The 27049-nt window shown below is 36.0% G+C and overlaps 1 protein-coding gene across 1 annotated transcript in view; it reads left to right on the top strand.

Annotated features, from left to right (window-relative positions):
* Window positions 1-27049, top strand: part of ERBB4 (erb-b2 receptor tyrosine kinase 4) — a 1078432-nt gene that overhangs the window by 765027 nt on the left and 286356 nt on the right. The window contains exons 6-7 of the mRNA XM_035007223.1: window positions 21427-21545; window positions 24264-24405. Of these exons, the coding sequence (XP_034863114.1) occupies window positions 21427-21545; window positions 24264-24405 (261 nt within the window). The remainder of the gene's footprint in view (window positions 1-21426; window positions 21546-24263; window positions 24406-27049) is intronic.

The raw sequence follows: 27049 nt of genomic DNA on the forward strand, positions 1-27049 counted from the left end.
TTTCTTTCTTTCTTTCTTTCTTTCTTTCTTTCTTTCTTTCTTTCTTTTTTTAAGAATTTATTTATTTATTTGACAGCGAGAGAGACAGAGAGAGAGGGAACACAAGCAGGGGGGAGTGGGAGAGGGAGAAGCAGCCTTCCTGTGGAGCAGGGAGCCTGATGCGGGGCTCGATCCCAGGACTTTGGGATCATGACCTGAGCCGAAGGCAGATGCTTAATGACTGAGCCACCCGGGTGCCCCCCCAAAGTTAGTTCTAAATCAAAAAGACTTCATTTAGAATTTGATTTTGGGGAATTTTGTCAAAAATACCAAAAAGTTTGTCTTTTAATTAATTTCTTATTTATTAAGCTTTTATTTTAATTTCAGTATAGCTAACACACAGTGTTACATTAGTTTCAGGTATACAAAATAGTGATTCAACAATTCTATACATCACCCTCTGCTCATTGTAAGTGGACTCCTTAATCCCCATCACCTATTTGACTCATCCCCCCACCCTCCTCCCCTCTGGTAACCATCAGTTTGATCTCTCTAGTTAAGAGTCTGTTTCTTGGTTTGTCCTTGTTTTATTTTCTTTGCTCATTTGTTTCTTAAATTCCACATATGAGTGAAATCACATGGCATTTGTCTTTCTCTGACTTATTTCACTTAGCATTATACTCTCTAGTTCCATCCATGTCATTGCAAATGACAAGATTACTTTTTTTTATGGCTGAATAATATTCCATAAAATATATGTCACATCTTCTTTATCCATTCATCTATCAGTGGACACGGGCTGCTTCCATAATTTTGGCTATTGTTGATAATGCTGCTATAAACATAGGGGTGCATGTATTTCTTTGAATTAGTGTTTTTGTATTTTGGGGGTAAATACCCAAGAGTGTGATTACTGGATTGTAGGGTGGTTGTATTTTTAACTTTTTGGGGGAACCTCCACTTGTCACAGTTCCTACACCAGTTTACATTCCCACCAAAAATGCAAGAGGGTTCCTTTTCCTCCACATCCTCACCAACACTTGTTGTTTATAAAATACCAGAGAGTTTTAAAACAGTTGGTCAAATAGGAACATAGTTCACCATAAAACAATACTTAGTTTCCCACTTAAACATAGTGACAATTAAAGACTTTGCAGGCAAATACAGAAAGTTAAATAGTTGGTTAAAAAAAAGAAACTACTTTAGCTCTTTTAATAGAGAAGATTCTTTTTTTTCTTAACATAATCAAACACCTGATAAAAACGACACAGGAAATTATTTTGACAAAACACAGAATTCTTGTTTTCTAGACATATTACTTTAAAAGGTAAAGAAAAACCTTTACAGTCTTTTATCAAGAGCAGACCAATAGTCCAAGAAAACTTTGTCCTCTTAACAGAAAGAAAACTGAATTATAATTTTGTACCAGTTTCCTTTTGATATTAAAACTCATTTACTTAATTAAATTCATTTTAATTTTAGCCAGTCCTGACACATGTAAAATTCCTTTCCCTTATTATTTCTAGTAGTTTTCATTATATATATTAGAATTTTAACCCTTAGAAAACTTTAATTTCTGGTGAAAACTAAGAAATAAGAGATTATAAACTGTCTTTTACATTAACATTCTATGGACTGGCAGACATACTTTTTATAATTTCTAGAAATGTGCTTTCCCATTGAAAATTTCTCAGCATGTCATAAAACACACTAATAGACCCAAATAGTTTTAATTCCTTTGTAAAAGGAAGCCAAAAAAAAAAAAAAAAAAAAAAGATAAACCTATGTTCAGTAATTAGTGTTCAATATTTTATCTTATTTGGAAATAATCTGGATATTCAGAGGATTTAACTTATCATTTAACATAACCTAGCAAACTTTAAGGTTTCAGGTTACCAAATATTTGGGGAAACTATTTAAAAAGATCACCTAGCAGACTTTAAGATTTCAGGTTACCAAAATATTTGGGGAAACTATTTAAAAAGCTCACCCCAAATCCTACTTTTATCTATTTAATTTACATGTTCTTGACAATTATGTTTAGACTACCCATAAAACTTTATGATACAGTAGGCAAAGTCAGCCATCATCTCAAGCTATTTTTTTTAAAGATTTTATTTATTTATTTAATTGACACAGAGAGAGAGAGAGAGAGAGCGTGAGAGGGAACACAAGCAGGGGGAGTGGGAGAGGGAGAAGCAGGCTTCCAGCTGAGCAGGGAGCCCGATGCAGGGGTTCCATCCCAAGACCCTGGGATCATGACCTGAGCCGAAGGCAGTCACTTAACCAACTGAGCCACCCAGGCGCCCCTCAAGCTATTTTTCTTGCTGACAAACTTAGTAAGAGATTACATGAACTTATTTGACCCTTAGTAAGCCTAGATAGAATAAAGGTATTATAGTTAATGCTGATAACTCTAAAGACATGCCTGTTTTAATTAACCCAAGAAACTCAAACTGGCTTTAATACCAAATATTTTCCCAGATCACATGAATCTGAAATTCATTTGGATTAAGTTTCTATTCTATTTTTGAGAATTTTTATGAATACTAAATTTATATAAGTACTTGTTTGTTTAAGCCAATTAAATAGGCTTTTTTACAAATTAACTTTGGTAATACCTTCTAGAGGTAGAAAAATACTACACTCCTTAACACATATATAGGGACTCATTAAACACACAGACAGACGTAAACAGAGATCTTATACCTTCTATGGCTAAAGCTTTTTATTACTAATATTTGTGGAGAAGTCACTTAAGATTTGAATCTTAATTAATCTTAAGAATAAGACAAGTAATCTTGTGGAAGCTGTATCGCAGTTTGTATTTTTATTTTTATTTATTTTTTAAGATTTTATTTATTTATTTGACAGAGAGTGACACAGCGAGAGAGGGAACACAAGCAGGGGGAGTGGGAAAGGGAGAAGCGGCTTCCTGCTGAGCAAGAAGCCCGATGTGGGGCTTGATCCCAGAAGCCTGGGATCATGACCTGAGCTTCATGAAGGCAGACGCTTAACGACTGAGCCACCCAGGCGCCCCAGTTTGTATTTTTAAAGAGCCTCTTTTCTCCATTTTTTTTTTCTTTAGTCTTAGGAATTGGGCATGGTCTAGGTAAGAGTTAACATTTAAATCTAAAAGGCACAGGGAAGGGATGCAAGTTTCTCTAAGAAGGTTTTCCTAAAGCCAAGCCTTTTGCGATAAGTAGGGGAGGTTTTGGTACTCCTAAAAAGGAATGTGTGAACTTTGAATTGCTTCAAGTGCTTTATTTCTAGTTTTGTAAAGATTTGTAAGATAAGGAAGTTCATTCTAACTCTTCAAAGAATTGGAGAGACAAACTGAGGGTTCTAGAGGGGAGGGGGTGGGGGGATGGGTTAGCCTGGTGATGGGTATTAAAGAGGGCATGCACGTACTGAATGGAGCACTGGGTATTATACGTAAACAATGAATCATGGAACACTACATCAAAACCTAATGATGTAATGTATGGTGATTAACATAACATAATAAAATAAAAAAAAGAAAGAATTGAATTGTAGCTTAAAGGACATTATAGGTTGATCTACACATCCAACTATGTTACCTTCAACTTGCTTAGGGAAGAAGCCCCCCCCCCAAAAAAAAAGAAAAGAAAAAAAAAAAGAATTCTTAATGGGCTCTGAATATCAGCTTCCAATTTGGCCAATTTTTGACCACAGAAGTACTTAAACATTTCTTTTAAATATCTTGTCAGTTTTCAGCCAGGACAAACAGTAAATCTATCTGGCAGTATTGAATGACCACTTGGACTCAAGAGGTGTCCCCAAGAGGATACAAAAGATACTTTTATTTTCCTTTATCTACAGGGTACTACAGACAGAGATATGAGGGAGGTGACTGTGGTAAGAATTCTCACCCTTAGCTGGCCTCTGCCAATTTTTCCAGGATCCCATCTGTGGGTTCTGAGTGTGGTTTAAAGTGAAGCATGTAATTCTGATATTTACCAGAATTTGGCAGGGTTTTTCAAATTAATTTTAATTTAGTTTCCCCTTGGCTGTTTAAGGGAATAAGTGTAGCAGGTTAGCAGAAAATTCCTCAGTCTCATCAGCTCTGGGAGCAGCCCGTAAACCATTAATTTGGTGAACTTTTGTTTATGGTCTTGTAGTCTCCTCAGAGTGCAAATAGAGTTCAGACATAGGATTACTAGAATGGCTACTTAAATAAAGGAAGATGGAGGGCAGCAGTAAAAGTTATGACAGTCATATAATCTTTTGTTTTAGGTACCTCTTGTGTCTAGTTTTTCATTAGCTTTTTGCAGTTTAACTTTTAATGACACTATTTTGGAATTTTTGAAGCCTTTTGGAAGCTTCTGCATACCAACTAAAATAGTTACTCCATTCCTAAGGGTTTGTTTAATTTGGAACTCTTACTTTTAAGTGCACTTCCTAAATGAATGATCTTGTCTAATTGAAACATCCCTTCTAATGGATATTGTCATTCCCCTGAGGGATGGCAGAAGTTTGGTCAGACCCTAGCCACAGATGGAGTTCAACCCACATTTCTGTCTGGTCATATTTTGGAGTTTCCCAATATGAGAGTTACCAAGAAGATACATTTCCATGACATGAAACAAGCTTAGTAAGATGTTGCTGTTTTTGTATTTATAGCTTCCAGGACCATAATTCTTAGATATAAAATAAGCAGGTATGCTAGAAGGTTGTGCACTTGACTCTTTAGATTTTAAGGATCCCATTAGCTAAGTCTTTGGATTTCTCTGAGCCAAACTAATACCTAAAGGACTTGAGCTACTGGATTTGGGATTGTGCAGTGTTTTACAGTGTACCTTTCTGCACAGAAATTGTCTTGAATTTGGTGGTTGACCTACCATCAATCTAACTTGTTCTGTGGCCAACTTATTCTAACACAGAAGTCTTTGGGTTTGGTGGCGAGCACTCTAACAATTCTTAAGTGCTCAACCCATGCCCACCAATTTTCACAGCTTTTTGGTCTCCAAAATCCCCATTAGCAATAGCTTTTATCTACACAAAAACAAGGCAAACAAACATGTATCCTTGATATATCAGCAGTAACCAAGAGATGGTACTATGTCCTGGCCAAGAGAAGGCTCTGTGTGCACTACCAACAACCTCTATGGAACCTCTGACCCGGGAAAGAATTGAACCAGCAGACCTCAACAATTACAGACTGTGCAATGGGGGCTCAGCATGGATGTGACCTGTGCATTGCCCCGAACAGTTCCCTTGTGGATCTTGGGACAGAATTAAGACGTGGGAGTTTCCCATTAAAAAATCTGGTCTGAAAAGCTAGAGCCTTAGCTCCAGTTCAAACTGACCTGCCCTGGATTGGAAAGCCAATTAGAATCAGAAGCTCCATGCAAATACAGTGGAGCTGTGAACCTAGAAGGAATGTAGCCATGGCCTTAGGAAACAGTGAGAAAGACAGTGAATTCAGTGTGTTCATGGGGTACCACCCTGTGTTTCTTGTTGTTCCCAAAGCTGTCAGCAGTCTCCTTCCATCCTGCCGCTGCCACCAAATCTGTTAACAAAAATTAAACTAAAGTAAATTTAAAGATCAAATTGGCTTTATTCGCTAATTCATGAATCTGGCAGCATCCCATCTAACAATAGAAAGGAGCTCTGCGGAGCTGTAGAAAAGAAAAGGTTTTCAAAGGCAATAAAAAGGGGTGGAAAGAAGGAAACTATTGGCAAAGAATGCATTGTTTCAGGCAAGGATGCTTTCCTAAGGAGAATGGAAGGGGTCTATCTGGCAGATTATTGCACTAATGCTGCCCAGGTGATTCCATGTTGACTGGTTAAAGTTCATGCTCCTGGAGGATCGAAACTGCAATTAGGTTAGGTTTTAAGTCCTGGTTTGCTGACATGGGGCTTAGCAACTGGGCTCCATTTTGAGCTTGCTGTCTCTTTTTTAATCAATAGTATGGTATTATTTCAAAATAGAATTGGCTCAATGGAATCTAATAGAAAGTCCAGATGGAGACTAAAATCTATATAGTAATTTAGTTTTTATAAAGTTGGCTTTTTTTTTTAGAAAAAGGTGACAAAACATAGATTATTCGATAAGTAGTGTTGAACAAGTGGTTCACAGTATGTAATAAAATAAAGTTAGATCCCTACCATAAAACAAAAGACATGCGATGAATTGTACATTAAAAGTTTAGGGGCATCTGGCTGGCTCAGTCGGCAGAGCATGCGACTCGATCTCAGGTTGTGAATTCAAGCCCCATGTTAGGTGTGGAGCCTACTTAAAAAAAAAAGTTTAAAAGGCATGAGATAGAATAAGGATTATAGATGGATTATAGACTAAATGTATAAAAAGCAAGAAATAGTTGAAAGTACTAAAAAAATTTAGAAAAAAATTATGGGATGATGAAGGTCTTTTTAAACATAACAGATTTAAAAAGAAGAAAAATATATTTTTAACTACATAATAGGTTTTTTATTAAAACAAAATATTTTTAATAAATTAAAAAGAATTAAAAATTTATACAGGAGATTTGTAAGAATGTTTCACCTCACTTATAATCCATGATATAAAAGATATGTATTTTCATTTTTAGATTGTTGAAATTAAAAAAGAGTGTTAATTTCTAGTGAGAATGAAAGTATGGGGACAGAAAAATCTTGATTAATGTCTCAAATTACTTTTGGCTGTGTCTTTTGTTCTCTCTTAACTCCATTTATACTACCATAAAACTGTAACAAGGAGGTCAAGAATATTAGACACCCTGGGCACCTGGGTGGCTCAGTCAGTTAAGCGTCTGCCTCTGGCTCAGGTCATGATCCCAACATGCTGGGATCAATGGGGAATCTGCTTCTCTCTCTCCCCCTGCCACTCTCCCTACTCATTCTCTCTCTCTCTCTCAAATAAATAAATAAAATCTTTTAAAAAAAGGATATATAGACACCCAAAAATTAGCATTGGTTATTGCTAAGAGAATAAATAATTTTCTAAAAAACTTAAATCTGTATTTACATTTCTCTAAAAACGTGTATTGCTTATGTAATTCCAGAATTTTTTAAAAGGATAGAATAATAAAACGATTATACCCTCTTTATTATAAAACTTTAGGAAGATTGGGGAGGTGCCCAGTTTTGCCCACATCATAGAGATTGTGATTTATTTTAGTAGTATATTAATAATGAATAAAAAGCTTTATTTTAAAAAGCTTTATTTAATATCTATAATGTATTATTTTCTCTAAATATGTTGCTCAAGAGAATCCCAAATGTTGCTTTATACTGGCCCACAGTTTAACATAGTGTCATATAGGAGAAAGTCAGACTTAACTACCCCAAATTTCCAGTTGTGATGGTGGAAATAAAATAAACCCTCATAGGCTTTGGCATGGTAAAACTTCAAAAAAGGAAATTTCCTCTCCAATGGCTCTAAGTTCCTCAATTCATTAGAAGGCCAGTTGGCCTCACATATGTAAAAGGAGTGCTAGGACCATTTTCTCTAATTTCCTACTTTGACCTTTGTCTATGCAGTTGAGCAGTGCTTTTTCAAGCTACTGGTTGTCATCATTAGTGGATTTTAAAATCCTTCAGTGGTCCCTACCCAACATTAAATTTATACTGAAATAAGTTAGATTAGAATGAATAGACCAGATTAGAATAGAATAAAAAAGACAGTATCAAAAGGCTTTGCACATAATTAGAGTTAATATAATTTCTTTTTTTTTAAAAGATTTTATTTATTTATTTGAGAGAGAGAGAGAATGAGAGAGAGCACATGAGAGGGGGGAGGGTCAGAGGGAGAAGCAGACCCCCTGCCGAGCAGGGAGCCCGATGTGGGACTCGATCCCAGGACTCCAGGATCATGACCTGAGCCGAAGGCAGTCACTTAACCAACTGAGCCACCCAGGCGCCCAGAGTTAATATAATTTCTTAAAACTTTTCATCACATATATGGGTACTGGGCCATGATATAAAAATGTTGTTTTTTTTTTTTTTTTGTACTCTAAATTGTGATTTAAAAACAAAATAAAACAACAGCATTTTTTTTTAAAGACACTGCAAAGAAGTATAATTTAACTTTTAGGTAAACATGATTATCTTTTTTTTTTTTTTAAAGATTTTATTTATTTATTTGACAGAGACAGAGACAGCAAGAGCAGGAAAACAAGCAGGGGGAGTGGGAGAGGGAGAAGCAGGCTTCCTGCTGAGTCGGGAGCCTGATGTGGGACTCGATCCCAGGACCCTGGGGTCATGACCTGAGCCGAAGGCAGTCGCTTAACCAACTGAGCCACCCAGGCACCCCGACATGATTATCTTTTTAACAAAATCTCAAAAATATGTTCTATATGATGAAAGTAATATTTTGAAAACAGTCTTCCTTATATGCTTAAAGTGTTTCTGGTGCAACTCTTCTAGGTAGTTCACTCCAAAATTACTATTTTTTTTTATTACTGAGATATGAACTTGAATATTGGCCCTAGCTGGCCTCATTTTGTTCCTCTGTAAAATCAGTAGGTTGAACTCATATAAGATTTCTTAAAATGAGAAATATAAAAAAATCTTATGTCTATGGCTTTTGCTATAAGCTTTAAGAGTATTTGTGTAATATCTTAGTTTTTGTTAGTCACCACTCATAATTGTGTTGTTAGTTAAAATGACTCCAAAACGAATTATTTTTCAGGAGTATAAAGCAGATTTGTGTGGGTCATTTTAATGATTTTTTTTTAAAGATTTTATTTATTTATTTGAGAGAGAGAGAGTGAGAGACAGAGAGCATGAGAGGGAGGAGGATCAGAGGGAGAAGCAGACTCCCTGCTGAGCAGTGAGCCCGATGCGGGACTCGATCCTGGGACTCGATCCAGGATCATGACCTGAGCTGAAGGCAGTCGCTTAACCAACTGAGCCACTCGGGCGCCCCTGTGTGGGTCATTTTAGTTATTCAATGTTGTATTTGAAATCGTTTCTGAAACTATTTTCCTTCCACACCTACCTCCTTTTGTCTTTAAATTTAGACTCCTATTGTTTGAGGTTTTTAATGTAAACATATTAATGAAGATATATAGGAGTCTGGAAACTGATTTAAAACCTCACTTTGTAATAACTTATTCTGTGACCTAAGATAGGCTAGTTAATTTTTGCTAAATGTTAACTTCTTCATCTGTAACAGAGGGATAATTAACTTGTTCTGCCAACTTACAATACAATGGGTAAGTGCTAAAACAGAAGTCTGTATGACATGAAGTGAGATCACCAAGAAGGAAGGGGAAGGGAGATGTAGGGTAAAGGGTTAGAGGTAAGGGATTTGGTGAAGTGTTAATAAAGGAGATTTTTACTGAGATGATCCTTGAAGAATGTATAGACATCAGATGAGCAGAGAAAAGGGTCTAGAACATGCCATACAAAGAACAAGGATGAGAAGGAGGCAATTTAAGAGATAGACAATATTTATAATAAGGCTTGGTAACCAACTGATTTGGCTATGAGGGAAAAGAGAGGAGAAATCTGGGATGAATTCCACATTTTGAGTTGAAGCAACTGAATCAGTGATAGAAATAGTCACTGAGACTGAGTATGTAGGAGAATAGTCTTGTGGCTGGATTGAGAGAGAAAATAAGGGAACTTAACTATGCCCTTTGTAAGTCTTAAATATCACTGATTCATTCAAGTAGAACTGCCCAATAAACAATCAGTTACTAATTAGAAACTCAGGTGAGATATTTAGAGATATTGTGAAGAAGGGCGAGGCATAGATATTTGAGAGGTATTGAAAAATATGTGTTATAGATGACTCTTGCAAAAGGCTTGGCTTTCTAAGGGTAATGAAGAGCATGAGGTAAGGGGAGTATTACTTTTTTAACCTATTTTAAATATGAGAATCTTGAGTATTGGCCTTGAAGAAATGGCCAGTAAAGAAAAACATTAATTATAAAAGAATATAAATAATTCCCAATGCAATAATTTGGCCTTGAACATTATGGGACTGGGCAACCTAGGGCTGAGGAATAACCTAAAACAGGAAAAAGATCATCCCTTTGTTTGAGACAGAAACAAAGTGAATGAGTGTGGATTTGGATGAAAAACAAAAAAATCTGACATTAGAAAGGGGCACATTAATTTAGCTGAGGATAGCTTTGAGTTTTCTAGTACTATTAAATGCAATATTTGTTCTAGCATTTCAGCATCATTTGGCATTTAAATTCCCAAATTGTTTATTAAACATGGGCTCTGTTGTGATGTGAACAAACTAGAAACTGCCTGGAAAACTCTGAAGGCATATCTCTTAGAGATGGATGGACATTATTTTGGATTTGTCCATTGGCAAATTTGATTATTTCAACCTCAGTTTTCTCATCAATAAAATGAGAAATTTAGACTAGATAGCATTCATTAGATCAAATCTATTTATTCATTGTTTATCTGATGTGTGGCTCTGTCTTTTCCATTTTAATATTTTGTGATTATTTTCATCACAAAATTGACAACTTCCCCCTCACCCCCCAGTTTGAGAAGGAAACTCATCCAGGTGTTTACTGAGTAGGAGAGGTTGTCTTTGTTCCCATTATTGATATTTTGGATAAAGACATACTTATCCTGATATACTAAGAGAAGCAAAAAAAGGCAGGTTTTGACTTGTTTTGTTTTATTTTTGTTAAGTCTGGATGTAGAGACAGGTGGTCTATTTTGATTATGACAACATATCATTTATTTGTGTGATGCAAGGTGTAGCCTTTAATTCTAATGTAAAAATTATTCATTAGACCACTGTGGTTTTCTTATTCAGATTCATATGCTTCCTTTATTATTTTGAAACCTATATATACAGTCTTACGAGGTATATGCAAAGAACTCATGCTTGATTTCAAGAATATTTTTACAGCTAAGGTAATAGGGTACCACTGGTTTTTCAAATTCTGACTCAAAGACTTTGGTGATGTTAATAACCAATTAAGAGGGGAGAATTTCCCTGGTGGCCAAGAGTGTATTTTAAAATCAGTTTTAAGGTCCCTCAATGAATCACTGAGCATGTCTTTAAAAAATAGTTTGAGTAAAACTTCATTAAATAAATGAATAAAGCAGCTAGTGATGAAGAATGGATTAGACAAGATTCTTTTCCTATTTAACACAACTAACAGCATTATCATGTCATAGCCCATGGGCTACCAGGCATTTATCTGAGACAAGGGTCAAACCTGATTAGTAGCTTCCAAAATCTGGGCATACTTTATTAACGGACTCTGAATGTCAATTTCAGTAATGGCTTTGTGGGTCTCTGCCCTGTTTTTCAGGTAAATTATGGCGTTGTGCACTTAAGATTGAACCATTATGTTACCTGAGGGTGTGTATACATCATGGTATGGCCTAGCTAGTTCTGACTAATTAGGAATTAGGAATAAAAGATAATCAATTACATTTTCTTCTGTGATGTGAAAATGGGTATGCTTGTGATAGTTTGCAAGGCCTAGGCACTTTATATATATATATAATCTGTTTTGCCAGGTTCCATTACTAAAAAAAAAAAAAAAAGAAGAATTAAATACCTTCCCTAAGAGCCTTTTTAAATGTTTAGGCCGTATGTTGTTGATTAAAATAATTGATAAATCCTTAAAGTACAAAATTCTCCCCTGTCCAAATCAGGATATAGCCTTGTGTATCTTGGAGGCTCAGTCTGTGTGGCAACAAGTATTGGTTTCATCATTCTGTGATGTAGCTAGTGTGAGACAGGAAGCAGCATTTTAAGACCCATTTCCACCTCTCCTTTCCCATCTAAATTATGCTTTACCCTTCCTGGGGTAACCTCTCATTGGGAAGAAGAAAGTGTCTTAGAGCAGAGGTTTTGAATTGTTAGGTTTTCAAGGCTGCTCGTAAAAACTTTAGGGTTCCCAATAAGAAGCAAAAAAAAAAAAAAGAATTTTCTGGCCTCTTTTCCAGACTTACTAAATCACAATGTTGGAGAACAGACATTTTTATTTTAAATTTTCCTATGTGATTCTTAGAGTCTACCTGGCACTGGACACACAGACGTGTCCAATTGTTCTCCTTTGGGAAAATGAATAGTGGTGTAGAGTTTGGTGTCAGTTTCATTAAACTTGATTTTCTGCACATTTCAGCACTCTCTAGAAGTAATGTGTATTCTTGGATGGTCCATGGGCTTTATTTGTTTCATTTGAAGTATATCCTGATTATAGTTGCCTTCTCCAAAATGTTGTACAACAGAGAGTGTTCATTTTTTTTAGTCACAATTTCACCATTCATGGGAATTAGTATTGGATCATAGAACTAAAGGGGACCTCTAGGGAGCATTTCATCAAGCCCCCTATCTCTAATTAAGGGGATGTCTAAAGCATCCAGAAGACATTTCCCTTAAATACTGACAAATAGAGGCTCAAGAAGACCATTCAGTTGCTCATTACAGTGTTTTTATCACTCTAATAGTCAATAAATTCTTCTTCCCATCCAACTCAAATCACCTCTACCTTAACCCAAGCATTTTTCTTCTTGTTCAAACCTCCATGTATGTAGCTGAAAACAGCGTAACATTAAAACCATTCCATTGAAGCGCACTATCTATTTAATGGACACGACGTGTTTCATGGACACAGTTTGTCGAAATCTGGTCAATAAACAGAAACAATATAGGCAGTGTAAAGGTGCAGGTCACTGAACACTAATTGAAATAGAATAAAATAAAAATAAAATAAATGTGCTTTAAAACGTGTTTAGCAATGGAATTGGGGGCTGTCCAGGATACTTTTTACATAGACATCTGTTAGATAAAAGAGAGGAGTAGTTTTCTGACGGTCTCATACTTGCTCTCTGAAATTTTTGCCTTCACAATCAGTCCAGTTTTCTGTTCCCACTTTAGGTTTTTTTCCTCTCAAATCTTCCTACCTGCTGGCATGTGAATTTTTTGTTTGCTCTTCCAGTTAGTGATAGAAGGCTTAACAACACAAATAGGAAATTAAAGCAAGAGGTCAGTCAGTGTGGTAAAATTTCAAAGGACAGTCAGTCGATCAATCAAATGGTATAAATAATCTATAGAGTTTTCCCCATTTTTGCTGGATTGGAGTAATGATTCTCAACTGTAGACTGCATATTGGAATCGCCTGGGGAGTTTATTGAAAGTGGCAAATCCTAGAACATTGCACGTAATTTTGATTTAATAGGAATTAGATGATTTCCAGGTATTTTAAATTTTTATTTTAATTTAATTAATTAACATATAGTGTATTATTAGTTTCAGAGGTACAGTTTAGTGATTCATCAGTCTTATATAACACCTAGTGCTCATTACACCACGTGCCCTCCTTAATGCCCATCACCCAGTTACCCCATCCCCCTACCCCCCTACTCTTTCAGCATCCCTCAGTTTGTTTCCTATAGTTAAGAGTCTCTTATGGTTTGTCTCCCTCTCTGATTTCGTCTTGTTTTATTTTTCCCTCCCTTCCCCTATGATCCTGTTTTGTTTCTTAAATTCCACAAATGAGTGAAATCATATGATAATTGTTTTTCTTTGATTGAGTTATTTTGCTTAGCATAATACTCTCTAGTTCCATCCACGTTGTTGCAAATGGTAAGGTTTCATTTTTTTTTTTTTTTAAGTATTCTATATCCTGCTACTCAAAATGGGGTCTATGGACCAGCAGACAGTGACATTACCTGGGAGCTGATTTGAATGGACAGTCATGGGCCCCACTGAGATTGACCAAGTTAAAATCTTCATCTACATAAGAATTCCCCTATTAGAGTTTGAAAGACCCTGTTAGATGCTCTAATATTATACAGCTTGGTTCAGAACCACTGGGTAGAGGAAGTGAACAGAACCAGTAGGCCCTGAGATTGAGGATATGGAGGAAATGAGGAAAGAAGCAGCAGATAAGGAAGGAAGAGAAAAGTGGCAGAGTGTAAAAACAGGAGAAGACAGTGCAAGACTTGGCTTAAATTTAACCTTAATTTTTTAAAGGGCAGAGATCTTTTTGTTTTGTCACTGTGATGTTAGTGCTCTGTTTTGCATTATTTATGAATGTTCTTTATCCTTTTTGTAACTCATAGAAAGCAATAATAAATATGTAATTAATAAATTGTCAAAGTTCTTTAAATAAAATAAATTTCTAAGGGAGTAATTTTAAACATGGTATTGTGATATTTAAAGAAGTAATTAAGCCATTGTTTTTATTAGTGGTGTGCTGATATGATAAAGCTACTTACAAATACTTTAATTTCCTGAGATGATAGATATTCTCTCAACAGTATCCCCTTACTATGGAATGAGTGGTTCCTTAAGCTTTATCCATCTGATTCTTATGTATATTTTGAATGAACCTCCATTCCCAATCTCAAGTTTACTGAGCCTAATATTAAAAACATCTTAACTTCCCAAATTTTACCTTCTATATTAGACAATCACAGTTAGTGATGTACCATCAATGAATAAGCTAGTTAAAATTCGACTGAAATATTTTAATGCACCCAATGAAGCAATTTAGGAAGGATACTAAATATGGGGGAGGGGTGGAATCTAATGAAATAATATTCAGGCAAGGGTGGAAATTAATATAACCAAAGCAATTATAAGTTAATGTTCCCATGGAGGCTAAGTGAGTTATTTCATTGATTTCAGGAACTGTTTTGTTTTGTTTTTCCATCATAATAAAATATGAGTATAGTTTGATGTGTTTAATTCATATTAAGTAGTACTATTAATCAATAAATGTCATTAAATAGATTGTACAAAGGGAATGTTTTCTTTTTAAAAATAAATCTCATGTAACAATGTGAAGAAATGTTTCTTAACTGTGTCACATCACTATTTAGAGATTAAACTTATTGTTTTGTTCTTTTAGCTCTTTATATTGTTACCTGTCAAGCAAACTCTTCTTTTTTTTAATTTTTTATTGTTATGTTAATCCCCATACATTACATCATTAGTTTTAGATGTAGTGTTCCATGATTCATTGTTTGTGCATAACACCCAGTGCTCCATGCAGAATGTACCCTCTTCAATACCCACCACCAGGCTAACCCATCCTCCCACCCCCCTCCCCTCTAGAACCCTCAGTTTGTTTTTCAGAGTCCATCGTCTCTCATGGTTCGTCTACCCCTCCGATTTCCCCCCCTTCATTCTTCCCCTCCTGCTATTTTCTTCTTTTTTTTTTTTCTTAACATATATTGCATTATTTGTTTCAGGGGTACAGATCTGAGATTCAACAGTCTTGCACAATTCACAGCATCAAGCAAACACTTCTAAATGTATTTCATGCTTACTGAACTTTCAGTTGGAATTAAGGCATGTGAAAACCGTGATAGCAAAAAGTGCTAATTTTAGTCTTGAATGATCTTACTTTTTTATTTTTAAAATGAATTATAAACTGCTTTTGAAGCAAATCTCATAATTCTCATTAATATCTTAAGTCAAAAAAAATTTTTTTTAAAGATTTTATTTATTTATTTGACAGAGAGAGAGATAGCGAGAGCAGGAACACGAGCAGGGAGGGTGGGAGAGGGAGAAGCAGGCTTCCTGCCAAGCAGGGAGCCCGATGTGGGACTCGATCCCAGGACCCTGGGATCCTGACCTGAGCCGAAGGCAGACGCTTAACCGGCTGAGCCACCCAGGCGCCCTTAAGTCAAAATTTTGAAAACTAATGACTTTAGAGAGATGTTTCTTTACATATTCTTGAAATAGAATGGCATATCTAAGATCAAAGTTTCCTGAAAAAATATGTGATATGTGACCATTAGATAGACAAAATTGCTATTTTGAACAATTTATTTTTTTTATTTTTTTATTTTATTTTTTATTTTTTTTAAGATTTTATTTATTTATTTGAGACAGAGAGAATGAGAGACAGAGAGCACGAGAGGGAAGCGGGTCAGAGGGAGAAGCAGACTCCCCGCCAAGCAGGGAGCCCGATGCGGGACTCGATCCCGGGACTCCAGGATCATGACCTGAGCCGAAGGCAGTCGCTCAACCAACTGAGCCACCCAGGCGCCCTATTTTGAACAATTTAAAGTTGACTCAACACATATGAATGAATAATTTAATGTACACATTTTTAAAGTTTCAGAGCATAATAATTAGTACCGAATATAAGATTATACTGTTAGATTATATTTTTAAAACATTATCATATTTAAATAATATACTCACAGAGAATTGATCTTTTTTTTTTTTTAAATATTTTATTTATTTATTTGACAGAGAGAGACACAGCGAGAGAGGGAACACAAGCAGGGGGAGTGGGAGAGGGAGAAGCAGGCTCCCCACTGAGCAGGGAGCCCGATGTGGGACTCAATCCCAGGACCCTGGGATCATGACCTGAGCTGAAGGCAGTCGCTTAACCAACTGAGCCACCCAGGCGCCCACAGAGAATTGATCTTAATGTGAACATTTAATAAATAATTTTAAAATAAATTAATGGTTAATTATCTTTATAAATATTATCTACATTAATTTTCTAATTTGATAGGAAAGACCAAAGTATATAAATGAAGAGAAACCGAAACATTTTGTATAGTACCTTGAACCACCATAGAGTTAAAAATAGAAATGAACACTTAGACATATGTGTCTAAGATTAAAATATGGTGTGACTTATAAGCTATTAATGCTTACTTTGTGCTATTTCCAGCTGAGCAAAGCCTGTCAACTTGGAGCCGGTAAATAGACTGTTCTATGATAACACTTATTTCAAATCTAGTAATTTGTTTACTTAACATATGTCTGCTGTTTCAATTAGCAACTTTGGCACATCAAAAAAGCCTTGTTAAATCTGGAAGAGAGGAATTATATATGATCTATTTTTGTACAAAAGTGTCTATTAAAAGTGTTTCCTTTTTATAGTATGAATTACTAAGTAGAATATCTAAATAAATATACTACTTGATAAAAGATAGGAATATTAATGTAAGCCCAATGTAGGAATATGAAGAGTTAAAGAGTGGATATAATTTGTTTGGGTATATTTCATATATATAGTGTATATATATATATATATATATGTACTGTGTATATATAATGTATATAAAATAAAATTAAAATTACATGGTGACAGGTACAGTTCTAGACTTTGGAATACACCAACAAACACACTGTGTAATAAGTGAGCTGTAAAATATGTCAGATGGAGTAAGAAAGGAAGATGAAAGGAAGGAAGGAAGGGAAGGGAGGAAGAGAGAGAGAAAGATAAAGAAAGAAAAAAAAGAAGAGGAGGGTTCATCAAGAATCAGTAGTTTGGAAAGGATTCGGGATTAAACAGGAGTTGACTTCACTGGGAAAATGAGATTTGAGCAAAAATCGAAAGAAGGTAAATGAACAGACCAAATTGATTTACTATGTAGAAATTCTTAAAAAAAAAAAAAAGATGTATTTATTTATTTGAGAGAGAGAAAGAGCGCAAGTACGAATGTATATGCACCTGGGGAGGGGCAGAAGGAGAGGGAGAGAATCTCAAGGGGACTCCCCAATAAGTGGTAGCCCAAGGTGGGGCTTGATCCCAAGACCCTGAGTTCATGACTTAAGCCGAAATCAAGAGTCAGATATTTAATGAAGGGAACCACCCAGGTGCCCCCTATGTAGAAATTTCTATTAAAATACAAAAGAAATTTTTCAAAATTTAATGTTACCCAAATTGCAAATACAAAATATGCCCTGACGGGGCACCAGGGTGGCTCAGTCCATTAAGCATCTGACTCTTGGTCATTATCTCTTGATCATGGGATCAAGCCCCAAACGGCTCTGTGCTTAGCTCAGAGTCTGCTTCAGATTCTCTTCCTCTCCCTCCTCTCTCTCTCAAATAAATAAATAAAATCTTAAAAAAAAAATGCACTCACAAATCCAGACTTAAAATTTGTCTTTTTCAAAATCTTCTATAAGATAAGAAGTATCATATAACTTTATTTTTACAAAATAAAAACAAGACAGAGAGTGAGTCCAAGTGTTTTTGCTTAAACTCTATTTGATGTTTGTATTGATTGCACTACATAGGTAGGAATATAATCATGTCCAATAGAAGAATATAGTTCATATTTAAACATTATGCACTATTTTATGAATATCATAATCATGTTCAATTAAAAAGGATCCAAGTGAAAATATGGAATCATGAAGCAATCAATAGCAGAATTTAAGGAGTATTTATTTATTTATTTATTTATTTATTTTTAAAGATTTTTATTTATTTATTTAATTGACAGAGAGAGAGAGACAGCGTGAGGGGGAACACAAGTAGGGGGAGTGGGAGAGGGAGAAGCAGGCCTTCCGCTGAGCAGGGAGCCCGATGCGGGGCTCGATCCCAGGACCCCAGGATCATGACCTGAGCCGAAGGCAGTCGCTCAATCAACTGAGCCACCCAGGCGCCCCTTTAAGGAGCATTTAAATCTAGTAGTAGACACTAACAATAATTCTGTTATTTGGATTTTGATATGCTCTGTTTCTTGGTATTTTAATATTTGTCTATTTACCTTTTTTAGTGCCCTACGTCTTTAACTCTCTGCATTTTTTTATATTTATTTTTATTTACTTTAGAGAGAGAGAAAGAGAGCAAGCATAGTGGGGAAGGGCTGAGGGCGAGGGAGAGAAAAGTCTTAAGCAGACTCCACACTGAGATCTCATGACTCTGAGATCACGACTTAAGCTGAAACCAAGAGTTGGATGTTTAACCAACTGTGCCACTCAGGTACCCCTGCATATTTTTTTTCTTTGATATGTGCGTTAGGCAGTCAACAAGTAACTTTCATTGAATTGGCAATATATGATTTATTTAGTTGGAGAGGATACTTACTTTCTTATATACTGAATGCCAAACACTACCAGTCACCAAGGATAAAAACATGAATAAGACAATGGACTTCAAAAAACTACTCTAATAGTTTAGTAGGGGGATCAAAAATAAAAAAAAAAAAAGATACAGGGCGCCTGGGTGGCTCAGTTGGTTAAGCGACTGCCTTCAGCTCAGGTCACGATCCTGGAGTCCCGGGATCAAGTCCCGCATCGGGCTCCCTGCTCGGCAGGGAGTCTGCTTCTCCCTCTGACCCTCCTCCCTCTCGTGCTCTCTGTATCTCATTCTCTCTGTCTCAAATAAATAAATAAAATCTTAAAAAAAAAGATACAATGTATTATGATAAGTGAAATAATAATATGCAACAGTTACTGACCACTATTAACAGGGGCCATGTTAAGCACTTTATAACTATACCTCTGTTTATCTTCAGTCCCATTAGATAGGTACTAATACCAAATCCATCTTAAAGCTGGTAAAGTGAAATACAGAGATATTCAATAACTTGCCCATATCACAAGAATAGAGTTTGGGTTTGAGCCTAGACCTTCAGACCACGTGGAATCTGCATTAACTTTCTCCCTTGTTCAGAAGAAACAGTGATAAACTAACTCATCCTGGAGCTATATCTGGAGTTTTCAGAAAGAAAGTGACATCTGAACTGGATCTTATAGATGAGTATTTGCTAGGCAAAGAAGACAGGAAGGGTTTTTAGCATGGAGGAAAGCATTATAAAAAGGCAATGAGAATCAAAATTGGAAATGATACAAGAAATCAGGAATCACAAGTGGTGATTGTGTGTTGTTGGATGTGAGAAGCACAATGAGAAATGCTAGTAAAGATAGAGATGGTTTAATTGATGAAGGACTTTTTTCCCTTGCTCAGGGTTTACTCCTTTAGTACAGGGATGACAAGTTTTATTTGCAAAACAGCACTGATTTATAGTCGGTGGCTTGTATTTTCAAGTCATTGCTTTTAGAGCAGCATGGAGGATTAATTGGGATCTGAGAAATTAGAAGGTTATGTCATCATTTAGACATTACTTTCCCAAACAAAGTTGGAGTAGAGGGGTGGGACGGTAATGAGGAATATTACTTGGCAATTTTATTTGATAATTTTATTAGGTATGAGAAGCGAGGGTGAGGGGAAAGGAGAAAGAGAAAACACATCCCCAATCTTTAGCTAAGCTACTGAGTGGATGGTGCTACCAATAACTAAGAGAAGGGAACAAAGAAGAGAGATATGCCTGATTGGTAGAGATGGGAAAGTGAGTTACGTTCCTTATTATACATCTTGGGATATCTAAGTGGGGTCTTCTGTAGGCAGCTGGTAATACATGCCTCTGCTCAAGACAAAATTCAGATTTGGATCTGATGTCATCTACCTATAGGTAGTATGCAAAGGGGATGGATGATTTCATCTAGGCATGAGCCCATAACCCAAAGAAATTGACAAGACCAACTCTGGGGAATGCTGTCGTTTGAAGGACAGATGCTGCTATAGTAGCCATGAAGGAAGCTTTGAAGAATGAGTCCGAAAGATGGAAGGAGATCAGACTGAAGTGGAAATACAGAAGCCAAGATGTGATGTGCTATACATCTTCTGTAACATTCATTTCTCTAAATGCTTTAAAAATATCTCTTTGGGGGTGCCTGGGTGGCTCAGTTGGTTGGGCGACTGCCTTCGGCTCAGGTCATGATCCTGGAGTCCCGGGATCGAGTTCCGCATCGGGCTCCCTGCTCAGCAGGGAGTCTGCTTCTCCCTCTGACCCTCCTCCCCCTCATGCTCTCTGTCTCTCATTCTCTCTCAAATAAATAAAATCTTAAAAAAAAAAATAAAAATAAAATAAAAATATCTTTGGAATAAGTGGAATAAGTGTCCCTCAAAGGTGTAATTTTGATGCCCAGCCTCTAGCACCGACTTTTACTAAAGTATACCCTAATATAGTGCTGTCAGCTTGGATCAAAGGACGTTATAAGAAAAGACTAATGGAAATTTGTGTTGCATCTACTATGAATGTGTCTCTCTCTGCCACGTCCCACCCTCCCTCCCTCCCTCCCTCGCTTCCTTCTTTCCTTCTTTTGAGGATGTTCCTCTCTTCCTTACACAGGAAACTTGGTAAAAATCTCACTTAAATCTCAAGAAAAGAAACAGTTGTGCTACTCCTGACCAGTTATCTATACATGTATCTGTATCTCTATCTATATTTATCTATCTGCTTGATATGAATCATGTAAGATATAATGTGAATCATGTAAAAGTTTGTTTCCCTTTTTGCATTGACTCTAAAAGGCTTAGATTATTTCCGGGGATATCTTCTGTCATAAAACCTTGCTGTGCACCTTGTGGATAGACTTTACTGCCGACTGCATCTTTTGCAACCTGCCAAAATGCCTCATTCAATTATTTCAAATTTGATTCTTTCCTGCTAAGTTGTGTGATTGTTTTGTAAAACATTGTAAGTGTTTGCTGGAACAAGAAAGAAAATAAACACAAGTGTATGTATTAATTTTGAAGGTTTTTGTACAGTGATTTTGACCTGTTGCAGACTTCATTTAGTAAACGTTAGCTGAACTGAATCCACGGTGGGTTGAGTATTGTTATCTGAGAGCTCAGCTTTTTTCAGCTACTCCAAAGCACCTTAGAAGTTTCTCTTGGTGACTGACTTTAATCAGGGTCCCATCTCTGTCTTCCACAGTGACAAGGACGGTGTGTGCAGAACAGTGTGATGGCAGGTGCTATGGGCCCTATGTCAGTGACTGTTGTCATAGAGAATGTGCTGGGGGCTGCTCAGGACCGAAGGACACAGACTGCTTTGTAAGTCTTGGAGCTTCCTTTCTACTTTTCCCATCTCCCTCCTTCCTGGCTGGACTCAGGCACATTGACTCTTTAACATTAAAATAAGATCAAGTTTAACCATTTTAGGATTAAGAAAGATGCTCTGCCTTCCTATAATTCATTCCCTCACTGGGTGGCTATTGGTTGACTAGGATTATTCTGTTTTAGTATATGAATTATGTCTTTCTGATGTCATTTACAATACAGATGAGATGTATTAGAGAATGTGAAGAGGAACATATTGAGATATCTTTTTTAAAGCTAATAGCATCCTTCCAAAATTTACATTGATTACCTGTTTATGTTGTTGCATAATTGAGTTTTCTGAGTGGGGGCTCTTGAATTTCATTTCTTGGATTTAAATTTTAAGGTTATAGCCATAGATTTCAAGATTATTCATAAATTTAACTATTTCCCAGTTTATTTTGTTTATAAGTTAATATTATTCATACTTTATAAGATTTACCAATGTATGCTTAAAGCAATTTATATGCTAATCTGTGTGATTTTTATTTTAGAAAAGGACACTTTTCTTTTCTTAAAATTAACATTTATAGCTCATTGGGAACATGTTTTAATTACATTTTAATATCCCCGATACAGTTCTTTCTGTTCTTTTGAATACAACCAGTTCTGTGAGCTATAGTTAACACAATTTCATATACAGACATTATTTTCATTTTAAGCTAAAAATCATAAAATAAGAAATTGTTTTTGCTGTTAAAAATGAACACAGAAATTCATTTTCTTTTTTCCCATTTTCAGATATCCAGAGAATACACATATATATTTAGAACTGAATATTTTTTCAAATTGACACTTAACTCTGAAAATAAGCAAAACATAAATTAAAACTCTAATGACATAGATAATTTCTTAGTTTTCTTAACGTCACAAGAAACTTAATTTGTTGACCCTAATCCTACAGTGAAACAAAAGTATACATTGCAGAAGTGAGTAGTGAAGTAGAAAAGAAACATGTTAAAAATTTAAGGCAGATGATTTAGGAGGCCTTGAAGTGAGACCTTTTCCCTTGCCTATCACCAGGCACGAGGTAAAGCTTGATGTAGAGGACGCTGAGCAGGTGTTAACAATTCCAAAACAGTAACAAGAAACACCAACAATAGCCATAACTTTTACTTAGAAGTTCTTCATTGCATTTGTTTTCATGGTTCCATTATCATAATGAACAGAGTGCTGGGTGAGTCTCGGAATCCTCATTTCATTACTTTTATGGGATGGTCCAATGACTCCACTTTGGCATTTGGTACAGAATGTTCAAGAATGCCAGACCGAGGCCTTGGTGTAAGTAACGTTGTTTTGCATGCTGTCTGGAAGGTAAATTTGTTTGATTCCTTTCGTTTATGTCCCTTTGTTGCCAAGCAATCTGTGCACAACCCTGCATAAAGTATGTTCGTAAAGCAATTATGAGGACACATGAAGTTTTATAGCCATAAATTAAAACTTACTGAGTTTTGTAGATCGCTTTTTAATAGATTCTTCCTGGAAAATGTCATCTTGGTGAATAATGTATCATGAGTGAGTCTCGTTCTGATTATGCATCTAGTAGACCATCATCAGGGAATTGTCATGTTGGTGATAAAGTGCTTGCTAAAACAACAATTGATGAAGAAAATGTTTTGAGGAAACAGAATGAATTAGTTCTTATTAATAACCATACATACAGTTTATGATGAAATATAAAATATAGCTTGAGTGCATATTAGCTTACTTTCCAAGGCCTCAATTATTCCTATGAAGGTTTAAGTTGTTCAATTAAGAGAATTAGTTCATCCACTCTTTTGAAAGTCATGCTTTATGTACTTAGACATACATTCTATTTTTATACCAAATACCTCTCAGGTGGTAAAATTGTTTTTAATTCTTCTCAAATGCATTTGAGCAAATTAACAAATTGAGGTCTCAATACAAATATATAAGTCAGCAGAAACAAATTGTTTTGTTTGAACTTGATGGCTTTCACTGAATGGTGTGGCATTATGAAAAAGACCATATAGGAAATGGCAGCATATGATTTAATTGTGAGCTAAGTATAGACTGCTTCTCTTCATTTTGGCATTACATACTCCATATTTACACTTGACTAGTCACCTGCCAGAGCCTTTTATTCAAGTCCAGTTTAAATAGCTATCACAATGTTTTCTCGCTGTACAACGGCGATGGATGTGCTTACCATGTCACCTACGGCACTGAACTTTTCCAAACACCAGCTTTAAGAAAAGTCTAGACTGTAGACTTGGGGAGTTAGTTGTTAGTACCAGTCTCTAAGACTCAACATAAATCCTTTGAATACTGTGAGTTGAAATAATTTTTCACTATTAGCTAATTTTAATAACTTAGATCAATTATTAGTTTGGAGATTACTGGATAGAGAACAGGTAACTTGAATATCAATATCTTTGTATAGATTGTATATTCATTGACATTGGAAAACAGTTTTGTAAAATTTTCGACGTTCAAAACAAATTTGAATTTAAAAATAAGTACTTACTATAAAGCTGTCAAGCTTTATACTTTTTATGAAATATAAGAATAGAACATACACATATGTTTTATATAAATATACATATAATAAGTAAAGAACACATCCTTCTCACAAAGGTATTAAAGCAGGGTTCCTTTAACGAGTATTATGAAGGCTATTCTTAAATGAAATTAATATTTGCTATGTTGTAGGCCTGCATGAATTTCAATGACAGCGGAGCATGTGTTACTCAGTGTCCCCAGACTTTTGTCTACAATCCGACCACCTTTCAACTGGAGCATAACTTCAATGCAAAGTATACATATGGAGCATTTTGTGTCAAGAAATGCCCACGTAAGTAACAAGATAAGAATAACCAAATTAATTAGATCATCATTTAAAAACACACCCACAAAATCATATACATTTATTGTAATTTAAAATTTGCAACAATATTGTGAATTACTTGGATATAGGTACTGTTGCTAACCATTTCACTAATAAGGAAGTTGCAATTCAAAAAATTAAAGGGATTGGTCCAAAGTCTCAGCGAAGGAGTGGCATGTTTGAGGTTAGAGTGTACTGTCATTGCCTTCTAAACTTACTGTTTTCGCTATTCGTCAGTGTTTTTGTACATGCTGCTCTTTCTCAGAAAAGTGATTAGTTAAGTAGAAGCAAGCTTTGTACTGAATGAGGTCTGCTTCTAATCACAATGAATTCTTACCTAATATCTTTTCTGATTACTTATTTATAATAGAATGTATAGAACTATATTTTTAATATCAAATCTAATCTTAAACAATAACAGTAGATGTGAAGGGCATGTTTAGAGGTCTTTACAAAATTGACAACTCATCCTGAGGAGTCAAAGTAACCAGTTTAGCTTTCATCAATAATTCAGTAAATATATGTCTTCATATTTGCTTCAGTCAGTTTCTTTGCTTGAAATAAGTGATGGGACATTATTTCTTCATTGTTTTATCTACTGGAAAAGCTGGAAAAAAAAATCACTACATTTGTCCATATATTCATTTAAAAGAAGAAGGTTTTACAAGCTACAGCATACCACTATTATGGTTTTCTTCATTTTGTGCCTGTGATTGAGTAAGAAGAATAAAGGACATGGGATTAGAGTGGCTGTGGGTTCTGGCTTTGCCCACATATTACTCATGTGATTTTAAATGAACTATTTAGTTTTCTGTATTCTCCTCTTTAAGATGTGGCTGGTAATAATCATAGCTCTCTTCTCTCCCAGAGTTATTATAATGATCAAAAGGATGGGGAGTAAGAATCAGAGGGATAGCATATAAAAACAAGTCTTTGGAAACAATGACAACTTTAGTCATTATTATTAAATATTTTTATATTAGTTAAAAGAATAATTATGCATACAAGCTTTCAACACCTAACTTGTGGCAAGTGGCTAAACACTGAGAACTATTTTGTGAAATTACACACCCAGTTTCCTTAGATATGGTAACTCCTAAATTTCCTTTCTTAGAATAATTTAGGTCAACAAATTACAGGCTAATTTAAAACACTTCGGTATTTATATATGTAAATTTCAAATATTTGAAGGGCCCTGCTCATAAGGCATGGTTTGTTAAACTGCAACTATCTTGGAAAAACAAAGACATTTAGCTCCTAAATACTGCTCTACAATCCTTAATCTTGAATTCTAAAATTCGAAAACTTCAGACAAATATTTTTTGAAACTCATTTGGCTGCAAAATGTGAATCTAACTGATACGAGGGTCTTTATAATTTGTATTTACTCCATTTGGCATATATTGCTGCGAAAATGCAGACGTGTTTAAATATGGGGTATTCTTGTGAAGACCTTGCTGAAGGGATGGTTACATAGTATACAGTACATTCACTTGTTGCAGGTTGAGTTCCCCTCAGGCAGAGATTAGGTTGTTAAGGAGGAGTATTCTCAGAATGAAGACAGGAAGGAGGAAGAACAGGAAGGGAACAGGCTGTGATACAGTCTCCGCAATGTACCTTTTTTGTGGTGGATGCCCCCTGGTGGATAGCTGGGAATATAATGATCACACTGTGCCCACTCCGAAGAATCCATACACATCCCTCTACCCCAGACTCCCTTCAATCCCAGATTTTCCAATATTTCTTCCTCCAGGGCAAGCCACTGCTCATGAATCTACATTTATTCTAAGCGCAGGTCACTTTCATACAAAGTAAACAATCATTTGAACTACCCAGAACCATGCCCACTGGTAGGATTTTTTTCCTCGTTACCATCTTTCTAGTCCCCTCCTCAGTGAGGCTGCAGGGCAGCTGCCGTTCATTTTGAGCTGCTTGCGCCCACATACCAAACTTAGTTTTTGTCCTCCCTCTGTTAGCTTGTCACAAGTGCCCTCTCTTGGTCCCCATGAAGCCACAGGTATGAGCCGAGTGAGAGGTACCAGCACAAGGAGGCTGGGCTATCTGCTTACACAGTTTACTTGTGCCTCTGCCTAGACTCATATCCAGTCTTAAATGCATTGCTTCCATCTTAACAGTGGATTCCTGTTGGACCTGCCCAACATTATGACATCATGGTTCAAATAAAACCTGATGTATGCTGGGCAGTTCTGACTATAAGATCAATCAATGACCCATGGTTAGGTGCTCTGTCTCTATCAGGACCCAGAAACATCTAAGGAGCTGTTTATTAAAAGGTGTATAATTCTATGCTGCAGATGGCATGGATTAGCTCTAGAATCCTAGAGGTCTCTGATATGATTTTCCAGCTGGGACTTGCCATAACTCCATATGGCATATTTCCTACCATAGACACTCCTAAGATCATATAGCCTCTTGGGTTTGTTTGTTTGTTTAAGAGAGAGAAAGAGAGTGTGAGCGCGGAGGAGCAGAGAGGGAGGGAGAGTGAGGGGAAAAAATCTCAAACAGACTCCACTCTGAGCATGGGAGCCCGACTCAGGGCTGGATCCCAGGACCCCAAGATCATGACCTGAGGCAAAACCAAGAGTTGGAA

The sequence above is a fragment of the Mirounga leonina genome, unplaced genomic scaffold (assembly GCF_011800145.1).
Source record: "Mirounga leonina isolate KUSES-001 unplaced genomic scaffold, KU_Mleo_1.0 Mir_151, whole genome shotgun sequence".
NCBI lineage: Eukaryota > Metazoa > Chordata > Mammalia > Carnivora > Phocidae > Mirounga > Mirounga leonina.